This window comes from Notolepis coatsorum (assembly GCF_963971535.1).
Source record: "Notolepis coatsorum genome assembly, chromosome: 9".
Lineage (NCBI taxonomy): Eukaryota > Metazoa > Chordata > Actinopteri > Aulopiformes > Paralepididae > Notolepis > Notolepis coatsorum.
In genome coordinates this window covers 65601338-65614831 of record NC_140173.1, presented here as the reverse complement: position 1 = coordinate 65614831, position 13494 = coordinate 65601338, and the positions used below count along the sequence as shown (strand labels likewise).

The window sequence follows — 13494 nt, the reverse complement described above, 5'->3', positions numbered from 1 at the left end:
CGTTAGCCCCGTCTCAGCCTCCTTAGCCAAATTGAAAAGCCCAAACTATATGGCAAGGTCCGTGAACAAGTGGAGAAAAACTCAGTACAATTAAACACTATGCAACGACCACTGCAAACGTTGAGTGAAACGGACCATGAGACATACTGTATAATAATATATAACCAGGGCTTTCCCCAGGGGGAGGGGACCATGAGACATACTGTATAATAATATATTACCACGGCTTTCCCCAGGGGGAGGGGACCATGAGACACCTACTGTATAATAATATATTACCAGGGCTTTCCCCAGGGGGAGGGGACCAAGAGACATACTGTATAATAATATATTACCAGGGCTTTCCCCGGGGGGAGGGGACCATGAGATATACTGTATAATAATATATTACCAGGGCTTTCCCCAGGGGGAGGGGACCATGAGACACCCACTGTATAATAATATATTACCAGGGCTTTCCCCAGGGGGATGGGGACCATGAGACACACTGTATAATAATATATTATCAGGGCTTTCCCCAGGGGGAGGGGACCATGAGACACCTACTGTATAATAATATATTACCAGGGCTTTCCCCAGGGGGATGGGGACCATGAGACATACTGTATAATAATATATTACCAGGGCTTTCCCCAGGGGGATGGGACCATGAGACATACTGTATAATAATATATTACCAGGGCTTTCCCCAGGGGGAGGGGACCATGAGACATACTGTATAATAATATATTACCAGGGCTTTCCCCAGGGGATGGGGACCATGAGACACCTACTGTATAATAATATAATACATTTAGCTGAATGCTTTTATCTTAAGCGACTTACAAGTTCTGTACAACAAGTCAGCAGGAAGGGTACAACTCTTAAGTTTGCATTAAAATAAAAATTGATTTCAGGGGCACTGAATTTTTATGATGAAAAAGGTTATTAAACATCCTTATCATTTAAAAAAAAAAAACTCAATTAATGACCTCGAAAACAGTTGGAAAACGCCAACATTTTGGGAAATTAGCTTATTTGCCATCTTCCCTTGAGTTAGACAAGAAGATACATACCCTTTTCTTCTCTGTGCGTGCATTAGGCTTAGGGAACAGCCGCTCCGTTAGCGTAGCTTAGCTTCATCACTGGAAGTGGGTCAGACCTGTACCCTGACATTCCCTACAGTCACGAAATACACTCCAAATACAACTCCAAAACGTTCCTGTAAACATGTTGTGACCTGTGTATTTACCACGTGGAGAAATAAAAAATAATTGAATTAGACAATTACGTTTTCTAAGCAAATATACTCTGAACTATTTTTTGCCGAACCACTCCGTAATAACTTCCGGTCGGGGAGTTCCAAAATAAAAGAGCGACGTCTATAGCAGCGGAAATACGTTTATTTTGTACATTATCTAACGTTAACACAAACCTAAACTAACGTTACAACTAACCTATATGCTTCAGGGCCTATAACTACGGTTTTTGGAATTACAGCAGAAAAGATTAAAAACATACTTATATTCTCGACGCTAGTAACACAACTATATATGGATGAAAAAATATAACGTTCCCACGTCCTGAACGATAGATAATCGATGTTGAATGGGCCATAGTAATGTCAATATAGCAATACAATTTAAAAAGTTATAGCCCTGCAAAGAAGGTAAACATCTCCATAGGCTGGCTATATTGATGGATATAACCTATGGCGGGGAATGTGTTAAGGGAGATGTCAATCTGTTGTTGACGGTGGTTGGTGATGTTTGGCTGAGTTTGCACATGCGGGGTAAGGGGGAGGTGGGCTATACGCGATGGGTTCAGGAGAAGACGTATCGCTTGTAAATATGGTGACTCAACGGGGGGCGCCTTCAGCCGTCTCCAGAATTGCACACTCTGGAAGCTGGTATCAGAAAGTACCGTCTTCAGACTGCCAGAACGCAGTTCCGTGTGGCAGAACGATGCAAACGATCAAATACTTTGCATAAAACGACCAAAATCGTTTTAGTGTGGACGTGGCCTTATATTCACTTGTATCAACAATGGAAACTACTGTCTTCCTTCGCCTCTCAGGTGAGGGCTCCTCGGGCCTGGGGGGAGGGCTGAGCATCTCCTCATCATCCCCTTCTGCCTCCTCAGCCATGGGCTCTGTGTCCAAGAAGCCCAAGAAGGAGGTCCCTGTGGAGTCCGGCTGCGGGAGCTCCGACACGGAGAGCGAGCTGCCCACAGAGGACGAGACCGGGTACCCAGAGGACCTGGAGGAGAAGATGAAAGGTGTGTTTCAGTTCATTTCAAACCTTTATTTAAACTCGAAAGGCAACCGAGGTTTCCCTCATTTACAGTCACCTCAAGTGTACATACAGAGTTGAGCAAAACAATAAGACAAGTAAGGATAACAATCGATTAAAATACGTAGAACTTGATTGACAAAGGTTGGAGATCAAGGTTTTAAACTCTGCAACAGAGGGGGAGAATCTCGAGCTTTAACACTTTGAGTGCCAGCGACACTTTATGTCGTTAGTTCATGCCGACCGTTGAATGCCAGCAACGCTATATAGCGTTTGTTTGTCGTTTTTTTTTTTTTTTTATTAGCGATTTCATATTTCATCAATCTAGCCTCCCGCTAGTGCAGCAACCTCTCTCTGAGCTCCATTGGGAAAATACCGCCCCCTATCGTCTCTCCCTGTGTAACTGCACCCCATTGGATTAGACGGATGGGGGGGGGGGGAATCCAGTTTCCTCATTTTACTTTTCCGGCAAGCCATTTGAAGAGATCGAAGTGATTGCCGAGCCGGAAAACAGCGTGGAATACATATTTACAGTACCCAGCGCTGAATCCAAAAACGCGATCGATATTTGGAATAGCGATCAGGAATTGGAATAATCTTTTTGGGGAACATGTGATCTGATCTACTTGAACTTGAGGACTGCATACTTTTTTCGAAAATCATATCTTTATACTGCATAAGCCTGGTCTCTTTTGAAAGATAACATTCTGAAGTTTCTTACACAATAATGAAGAATCACTTTTAGTGCTAATGAAATAGAGTAACATAGGTCTGAACTTGAGTTGAACTTGTGTACTCGCGTTGTATAAGCTGGAAAAGTCTTATGTAGTACAGGTCCAAATTTCATAAAGATCCGTTCAGAAATGGGCGATTTAGAAAGATTTTGGTAAACTGTGAAAAAAAAAAAAAGTTCTCCAGTAATCCATTTCCTCATTGACGGCAATGTGTAGTTTTCACTTCTGGTTTTCGTTCGTCACTTTTCACCTAGATCCCTGATTCGCACACCCGCACGTGGGGTATCATTGGAAAGCTCATTGGCTACAATCCTGTCCAATCATTTTCGCAATCGGCAAATGATTGACAGTTCCAGAGCCTCAGGAGTCGGGGGTGGTAATCTGACGCTCGTGTGTACAAAGTCGCACGCCTGACATATCGCCATGTAACTCGAGAACTGCTGAACGGATTTTGTCGAAGATGCAGACCCGAGCCGCTAGACGCTCTCAAAGTGCCGTGTTCCACCGGTGGGCAAATCGTCCATAAAAGGGCCCGGGTCATTCACTTTCAGTGCCCACCACGTGATAACACGTGTTATCAGCCCGACGCCTGAATGCCCACCACGACAATTAGCGTGTTATTTTTTTATTGGCGATCTGAATTCATATTTCATCAACCGAGTCTCCCGTTGGTAAACTAGCCCCATCAGGAGCTCAGATGTGAAAAAAGCGCCCCCTATCGTCTCCCAGATGGTAATGCACCCTTTTGGAATGGACTCAATGAAAATGGATGAGAAAAGAAAAATCTGGAATCCACATTTTACTTCTCAGGCATGTAACCCGAGCCGATCGAATTCATTGTGGACCATCAGAACAGCGTGGAATATATGTTTACAGTATGTAGCGTTGGATCAATAAAAGCGATCGATTTTTGGAATGGCGATCAGGAATTGGAATGATCTTTTTGGAGAACATCTGATCTGAGGTAAGGAATCTATTTTACAAGTCTTGGGATAATCAGAGTTGTATTAGCTGAGATCTCAGCGTTCGCCCTATGTGTGTGTGTGTGTGGGTGATGGCTTTGAGGAAATCAGAGAATCGATTTTTCAGATCGCCTATATAGCGTGCATATACACATATACTATCGATAATCTAGCGTTTATTTGAAAACGATTCATAAATAGGCAGAAAAATGACAACGTTCTAGAATATTCCAGTAAAGGGCGTTTATCATGGCATCTTTTTTATTTTCCTTGAAAACGAGGGCTTTTCAAAATGCTATAAAACGAAAATGAACCGATAAAAAAACAATCCGCTTTGACAATGTTGACTGGAAAACGAGTCATTGATAAGCGACGGGCAGATTAGACACATAGCCATAATTTAAAACATAGATTAGGCGTTATTAACGCTAACATTGAAGTGGATGGTGGGCATTCAAGCACTAAATCGTGCGCCCCCTGCTGGCACTGAAAGTGTTAAGAGGTTAATACATTTTAATGCTGTAAAAGCATTGTTTACGTTTGCAATGAACTATTCCGTGGTTTGAGTTATGAAAGTTGGAAGGCTTACTTTTCATTTACAAGGCAAACCATTCAGGAATCTAGGAGCATACAGCCCAATTTTATAAGGGGCAGAACAGCTTAAATGGGCCGCTTTGTTGTTGAGAGTTTTAATTGTGCTTGTTTGTGATTACCGCACATCTCGGATCAGCTGATGGCTACTTTGTGCACATGACTGCCATGTCCTGCCTGAGCGAACGCAAAGCTCCATTTGTTTGCAGTGCTAGTGGAAGTCAAAAGGACCATGTCTCTGGGTTCGAAATTAACACATTAACTGCCACAGAGTTTGCCCGTCTCAACCACTCTCTGCCACCACTCTAAGCCTATGGAGATGTTCCCCTTCTTTGCAGGGCTATAACTTTTTAAATTGTATTGCTAAATTGACATTACTATGGCCCATTCAACATCGATTATCTATCGTTCAGGATGTAGGAACGTTATACTTTTTCATTCATAGATTCATACGAAAATACTGTCTAGAATATAAATATGTTTTTATCGTTTTCTGCAGTAATTCCTAGAACGTGAGTTACAGGCATAAACGCAGATTATCAACTGCCGTTTGTTGCCGTTACACGTTATATAACAAATTTCAACTGTACATGATCCTAAACGTTATGACTGATCATGCGCGGATGAACGGGGGGGGCGGGTCGCTTATAATTCCGTGATCGTCAGTAAATGCTTTATGTAGTTTGGGTGATATATTGATCAGAGCAGTTCGCATGAATAATAATAAACACTCACGCTGAAAATGACGTCAGCGTCCTCTTACCGTTCGCCGATGAGACTGGAGGAAAAAGATCCCACTTAGTTGACGGTGATCTCCTAGATCCATTTCCGGTTTGTACAATCATAATAAACGCCCAAATCATATCGATTATTGAGTTATGGCAGCGATCCATATACACGATGTGTGTCTAGAGTCCCGCAACAATATGTCAGTGCCGGACGCATTTGCCCGGTGCACCGAGATCACAAGATCCATTTCCGGTTGTAACTCGCCGATCATCCACCAGGCGGCAGTATTGAAGCGTTGCAGAGTTGTGCAGGCTCCCACTGCATCAGACCAGGCTCTGTGAGGGCATTCTGAATACCATGGCGAAAAAATTAAATATGATCTCAATAACGCCGTGGAATGGCAGAATTAGCATGACCTTGAAACACGTTGTACGACGGTTTTGGCGCAGGATGTGTTAAGGGGGGCTTGGGGCAAAATGCCCTCGAAAATTTACCAAATGCCCTCAAATCAGTTAAGGGGGGCACAGATGTTTAGCCCTTAGTATGCACTAGGGATGGGCATTTTAAAGAAGATCGATCGATGGTATGCTATACTCGAGTGATTGTGTATTACTTGAAAAGGGGGGAAAAGATTTAAAAAAGATAATAATTCTTTCTTTCTTTTTACACTTTTATTTAATTTTTTACTTATTTTTGTTCATTCACGTATATATGTTTAAGGAAACCAACAAACAGTTATAATCTTACACATACATGTGAAAAAATATGGAAAAATATAATAAAAAAAAATTAAAAAAATTCTTTCATAAAAAATTATACTTTCGCTTTTTTTTCTCGCTTTTTCTCATCGCTACGAGTAACGATTACTCACGGCCATCCCTAGTATGCACACGCACAGTATAATATGCATGTAATAAATAGTTTGTTAATAAACTCTGTTACTTGAAAAATTTTCACTGTGCTCCTAAATGTCTTTGTGTGCTCCTAAATTTTTATTTAGATTTTATTTATACAAATTTTATTTAGGAGCACATGTGCTCCTTGGGAAAAAGGTTAGCGCAGAGCCCTATATATGGAGACATTAACATTATGTTATCAAACATAGGGACGAAGACTGTAAAAAAAAAAGAATCGACAATCAATTAACACTTTGAGTGCCAGCCACGAGAAACTCGTTAGTTCATGCCATGCGTTGAGTGCCAAGAACGAGAAATCTCGTTATTTAATCGTTATTTTTTTATTATCGATTTCCTTCATTTTTCATCAATCTAGCCTCACGTTACCAGTGGGGATCTGTCTGAGCTCGAACAGGGAAAATACCGCCCCCTATCGTCTCTGGATGGTATTGCACCCATTGGATTGCACTGAATGAAATGGATGGGGGAAAAATTTTCCGGAATACACATTTTACTTGTCAGCAATGTAACCGGAGACGATCCCATTCATTGCAGAGCCACAGAACAGCGTGGAATATGTTTCCAGTACCCAGCGTTGGATCAATAAACGCGATCGATATTTGGAATGGCGATCAGGAATTGGAATAATCTTTTTGGAGAACATCTGATCTGAGGTAAGGAATATATTTCACCAGTCTTGGGATAATCAGAGTTTTTTTTTTAACATATCTCAGCGTGTCCCATATGTGTGTGTGTGGCTGTGAGTGTGTGTGCTGATCAGGAAATAAGATAATCGATTTTTCAGCCCGCTTCTCTAGCATGCATGCAAGTACACATATACTATCAATAATCTAGCGTTTATTTGAAAACTATTCATAAATAGGACGGAAAATGACTACGTGTTTTGTGTATTCCAATACAGCGCGATTCCTGCAGATTTTTATTTTTATTTTTTTCTGGAAGTTTAAAAAAAACTAGCGTTTTTTTTAAAATGGTATAAAACGGAAATTAACCGAAAAAATTATAATAAAAAATAAATCCGTTTCGACAATGTTGACTGCAAACAAGTCATTGATAAGCAACGGGCGTATTAGACACATAGCCATAATTTAAGATATAGTTTATGCGTTCGCAAATGTGATCGCCCTCCCATTGAAGAAAAGTCCTAGCTAGCAATTTCCACTGCTATGTCAGGTCTGCCTCAAAGTGATGTCAGGACTATAGGTCTTCTCAGCACCACTCCCTCCACCATGACATGTCACAAGTGCAGCCCCTCCAAGCTGTAACTTACGAAGAGCCTATTACGCAGCTACCTGTAGGCCTACATACATTACAAAGAGACAATTTGATGTACATTAATTATCATTGTGCCCTCTCCTCCCCGCCTCCCGCTCCCATTCCAACAATTGTGGGCTACAGGCCAAGTAAACTGCCGGTGGGCAGGCGATGTAGAGGGGGTCACCTGCACGCACTATCCATAGGTACTCCAGCTAACCCAGAGAATAGCTCCACTATTAAAATGGCCCTCCTCAATCCTCGATCCATAACCAACAAGTATTTTATTATAAATGACCTTTTTGTCCGGGAAGAGTTAAGCTGTCTATTTCTTGTAGAGACTTGGCAAAGAGATCTGGAACAGACTCATCTCAATGAACTCTGTCCGCCGAACTGTAGCTCCATTAGCACTCCACGGCTATCTGGTCGTGGAGGTGGCCTTGCGTTGGTTCATAAAACTTGTATTGCATGTCGGACAGTGAACTCTGAGTCCTTTCAATCCTTTGAACTACAAATCACCATAGTTGGCAGAGCGCATCCATTTTATTGTATTTTAATTTATCGCCCTCCTGGCTCCACTAGTCTTTTTTTAACCGAGTTTACTGAGTTACTTACATCAGTGATTAAGCTGGACAACGTGCTGGTCACCGGTGATTTTAATTTTCATGTTGATGACGTCACATCAAAGGCCGCATCAGATTTTCTCGCGATTACTGACTCTTTTAATTTTGTTCAGCATATTTCGGGTCCTACTCATGTAGCCGGGCATACTTTAGATTTAGTTTTCTCACATGGGTTAAACATTAAGAATGTCAACCTCCAGGATTTCCATCTGAGTGACCATAAGTGTATACTTTTTGATGTTTGTTTTAACTCTGATGTGCTCCCTCATAACCAGATGACGCACAGACGTATAATTAAGCAAAACTCTGCAGATACATTTTCAACATTATTTGACTCTGATGTTCTGTCCAATTGCAATGAGTTAGAGTCCCTTGTGCAGTCTTTTCATGACCAATGTTCCACTATTTTGGACATAGTTGCTCCTTTTAAATCCAGACCTGCCTCCCGTACCAATTCTACTCCCTGGTTCAATGAGTCTATCCGCAGTTTTAGACGTCAGTGTAGAAAGACAGAGCGTTTATGGAAAGCCTCCAAGCTTGAAGTCCACAGGTTACATCTCAAGGAGCTATTGATCCAGTTTAATGACATGATAAGGGATGCAAGAACTGCATATTTTGCTAATCTAATATCATCCAACAAGGGAAACTCAAGGGTTTTGTTTGAAACAATCAATACTATTGTTGCTCCTGTGCCTCCATGTGTACCTGTATATTCTTATACTGACTGTAATAACTTTTTGAATTATTTTGTGGATAAGGTCAGTGGTGTTAGAGCAGGCATCTGCCCCTCATCCCTTTCTGACAGCCTTCCTACCACTGTCTCTCCTCCTCTCACGCTGCTAGACTCGTTCTCTCCAGTCACCTTAGAGCAGGTTTCTATAGTGCTGCACAAAACGAAACCCTCTTTTAATCCCCTTGATGCTGTTCCCTCATCCCTGATTTTAGAGGTCCTTAACTCAATTGGTCCCACAATTCTGTCAATAATTAACCGCTCTCTGGCATCAGGTTCTCTCCCTAGCCTTTTTAAACATGCCATAGTTCAACCTCTTTTAAAAAAGGCTAACCTAGACCCCTCTCTTCCTGAGAATTATAGACCAATCTCCAAACTACCTCTGCTGTCCAAGGTGCTGGAGAAAATTGTGGCTGAGCAGCTTCTCATGGTTCTAGAAACCCATAATCTGCATGACCCATTCCAATCAGGCTTTCGGAAATTTCATTCCACCGAAACAGCCCTTCTTAAGGTTACCAATGACATTGTAATGGCTGCAGATGATGGTAAACACTCACTATTAGTTTTATTGGACCTCAGCGCAGCCTTTGACACAGTTGATCATGTGGTTATGGTGCGTAGGCTCAATGATGTGTTTGGGATCTCTGGGTCAGCACTGAGATGGTTCTCATCTTACCTAGCTGATAGAAGCTTTTCTGTGTCAGTGGGTCAGTTCATGTCGGACTCTACCCCACTGTCCTGTGGGGTTCCGCAGGGTTCTGTGCTAGGGCCAATGCTGTTCTCCCTATATATGTTTCCCCTAAGCCAGATTATTAAACGTTTTAATGGAATATTTTATCAATTTTATGCGGATGACATCCAATTGTATTGTTCTTTTAAGCCCAGTGAGTGTAATCGTTTTTGCATTATTAATGAATGCATCGATGCCATCAAGAGCTGGATGGCTGATAATTTCCTTCAGCTTAATGCAAGTAAGACAGAAGCCCTCATTATTGCTCCCGACCACATCATCCCCATTATAAAAAATTCTATTGGACCCTTGGGTCAGTGTGTCAAACCTCATGTGAGGAACTTAGGTGTAATTTTTGATGACTCTGTCTTTTAACAGCCATGTCAACCAGCTCACACGGTCATGTTTTTATCAGCTCAGAAACATTGCCAAATTAAGATTTGTTGTTTCTAGAGCTGAAATGGAAATGATCATCCATGCTTTTATTTCATCACGCCTGGACTATTGCAATTCAATTTTTACCTGTCTGGATAAATCTGTGCTAAACCGCTTGCAAATCATTCAAAACGCAGCGGCAAGGCTTTTAACTGGGACAAGTAGGCGTGCCCACATCACCCCTATTTTATCCACTCTACATTGGCTCCCCATTAATTATCGTGTCCATTTTAAAATTCTTGTTTTAACTTTTAAAGCCCTCCAAGGTAGATCCCCTGTGTACATTTTTAATTTACTGCGCTCCTACTCCCCCAGTCGTGCACTTAGGTCCTCCCACCAAAATCTCCTGGTTGTCCCACGGACCCGGTTAATAACAAAAGGTGACCGGTCCTTCCAATTTATGGCCCCTACCCTTTGGAACACCCTCCCCCTTTCTATGCGTTCACTTGACTCCCTATCCACTTTAAAGGAACAGTTGAAAACGTTTTTATTCAGACAGGCTTTTAAATAATTCCTGGTTGTATACGTTGTTTATTTATTTATAATTGTTGTTTTGTTTTTAGTTGCACTCATATTTAGTTATTTAATTGTAACTATGCCTATGCTTACGATGTGTCAGAATTGTTTTATGTGTAGTGCGTTCATATATGTTGCTATGTTTTACTTCTGTGAAGCACTTTGTGATTTTATCTGAGAAAGGTGCTATACAAATAAAGTTTACTTACTTACTTACTACAGCGCTGGCACTCAAGCGCTATTTCTGGCGCCCCCTTCTGGCACTCAAAGTGTTAAGGGCGGCAAAAAAAGCCCTGGAATTATTTTTTTTCTAACCCTGAGTAAAACTATAGGCGAGTCAATATATGGTTTAACCCCAAAAAAATTTATACAAAAGGTTTTTCAATGGATTCTGGTAGTATTGGGCGTGCTAAATAACATACTAAAAGTCGACCAAAATCGACCCCTCCGAAAGCCGTCATTTCCAAGATGGCGTCCCAGATGGCGCCGGGGCGATTAAAATGGCTATATCTCAAATTAAGAAAATGGTGCAAAGGATTTCTCAACTGATTCTGGTACCTCTGGGCATGCTCACTAACATACTAAAAATATAGGAAAATACACCTTCCAGAAAGGCTTCATTTTCAAGATGGCGTCCAAAATTGCGGCTGGCCAAGCTTAAAATGGCTATATATATGTCAATATAAAAATTATATAAATGATTTTGTCATTTGATTCTGGTACCCCAAGTACCCCTAGACATACTTAGGAACATACTAAAGTTTTAGGGAAATACACCTTCCGAAGAGGCTTAATTTTCAAAATGGTGTCCAAAATGACGACTGGGAGCTTAGAATGCCTGTATCTCAAATGGGAAAACATTTCTAAAGGATTTATAAACTGATTCTGGCACCTCTATACATTAATAACGAGCAAAATATCTAGCTAAATATATCTGCTAGGAATGCATCATTTGCATCATCAAAATGGCTGCCTGTAGCTTATTTTGGCTCAAATAATTTTTTTTTATTATATTCAACCTAGAAAGCTGGCTTTGGTGTTGAACACAAAATAAATGACCCACTTATTGTGGTCTTTAGGCCTACTCATCATCATCTTCAGGATCCTCTGGGAGAAACTTGTTATGTGGATTGTCACATTCATGAAGTTGACATGGTCCACAGACAGTAGTACAAGGTAGTCCATATTTTCTGCATGAGCAGCGAAGTGTCTTGCAGGCAGTGGTACAGTTACAATGAATGACCTTCAAGAGACTGTCTGGAGCAGCATTCATTGTTGACATGAGTGGGACAAATCTATTGTCCTGCAGGTTCCAGCCCCAGTCTAGAGCATCTATACCATCATCTGTTCCCATCCAGACCATGACCTGGTAGTATGCTCTACGACAGTGGAATTTGGTAGCAGATTCAGTTGGTGGTAGACGTTCAGGCGTTACCGTTGATGAAGCTGAGACAACCTTCTTGCTGAAAATGTTATATCTCAAGCGAATCTGTGCACTTTCCACCAAAAAAGACAGCCATTGCTTGGCACCCTAGGTCATCGATCACATCTGTTGTCTGGTTTGGTACAGTTAATGCATTGGCACAAGCCTGAAGGACAGGATCCCCTTTTACAAGTTTTTGGAATGCTGTCTTTTTGCCAACTCCGAAGATCCGGGAAGTTGTGTCACAGCCAGTCACAGCATGGATGAACAGCAACTGAGAACACACATCCTGTCAGAGTACTTCTTTCAAATGGTTTATGGCGTACACTTTAAAACTGCCATCAGCTTTCGACTTGTCTGATCTGAAATAAAGGCCCTTGCCATCTCTCTGTGCATAGTAAAGAAGTAAGACGAAGTAAAACTTGCAATGGGCCTGGTCTACAAGATACACTACGCGACCAAGGTACCCATGTACATGTCAAAATACTTCCCAAAGGTCAGTGAATACCACGATCACAACACCAGAGGGAGCTCCACAAATCATGTAAAACCCAGATTCGGCTCAAACAAGGGACTAAACACGTTTCGCAATTATGCCACATCAATGTGGAACGCCCTGCCTAAAGCTGTAAAGGAATGTGAATCACTACCCACCTTCAAAAACACTCAAAAAACACCTACGTGAGACTGCAATTCGAAACTGGCCCCTACAAATGTCCTAACCTAGTTGTACAGTAAATGACCAAGTAAGGCTTTGTCAACATTCCAATGTACAGTGTAAAATGTGTGTGTGTCCCCTACCCAACCCCCCCCCCCCCACCTCCAATGTACAGCCCTCACCCAACCCACCCAACCCCACCCCACCAACCTCCTCCAATGTACAGTTTCTACGCCAAATGTATATACACTCCTTTTCTGGACACTTTTGTATCACAAACAGTACTGTATTTGCAAATCTGATATGTCATAAATGTATAGATGTAGCAGTACTGTCTATCTGTATGTCATGTATGTCATATATGTTATGATGAATTGAAAATGGGGGACCCTGGTGGAAACAAGACGAAAGTCTTTCTCTGGTCTGCATCCCCTTAACAATTGTATGTATTGAGATGTACTGTACTGTACCCATTCTGCAATCTGTTAATAAACTTTTCAATCAATCAATTCAAACGAGGAGATCAGTATCTTCTCCAATCAGCGTCGTGGTGTGAAGAAGAGATGATCCCACTGCGGCCCTTACTATGTCTACATCAGCATCTCCAAGTGAATTGACCACAGTGCAATCCCGTTCTTTCAGTTCATCACTTATCATGTGGATCAGTTTCTGTTTATTCAGATCTCTTGACAGGAACTCCTCCTTCTTACCTGAGAACTCTGTCTCAGCAGTGAAGTTGACAATGGGATGAATATTGTTTCCTCTTCTTTGATGTGTGTTGTCTTTAATGGATGGCCCATCCTCATAGCCATCAAACACAATGGTTGTAGCTGAGCCATAATGTTGGATGGTGAAGTCTGCATATGACTGTGCAATTTTACCATAGCTTTGTCCGTGCTTCCATTGTATTCGGTGAAGGAGT

General features: G+C 41.6%; 1 protein-coding gene across 4 annotated transcripts in view; it reads left to right on the top strand.

Annotated features, from left to right (window-relative positions):
• The window catches only part of cul9 (cullin 9), a 288372-nt gene that overhangs the window by 143436 nt on the left and 131442 nt on the right, over positions 1-13494 (top strand). For all 4 annotated transcript variants that reach the window (XM_084320985.1, XM_084320984.1, XM_084320983.1 and 1 more), the window contains exon 8: positions 2122-2256. In XM_084320985.1, coding sequence (XP_084177111.1) covers positions 2122-2256 — 135 coding nt within the window. The remainder of the gene's footprint in view (positions 1-2121; positions 2257-13494) is intronic.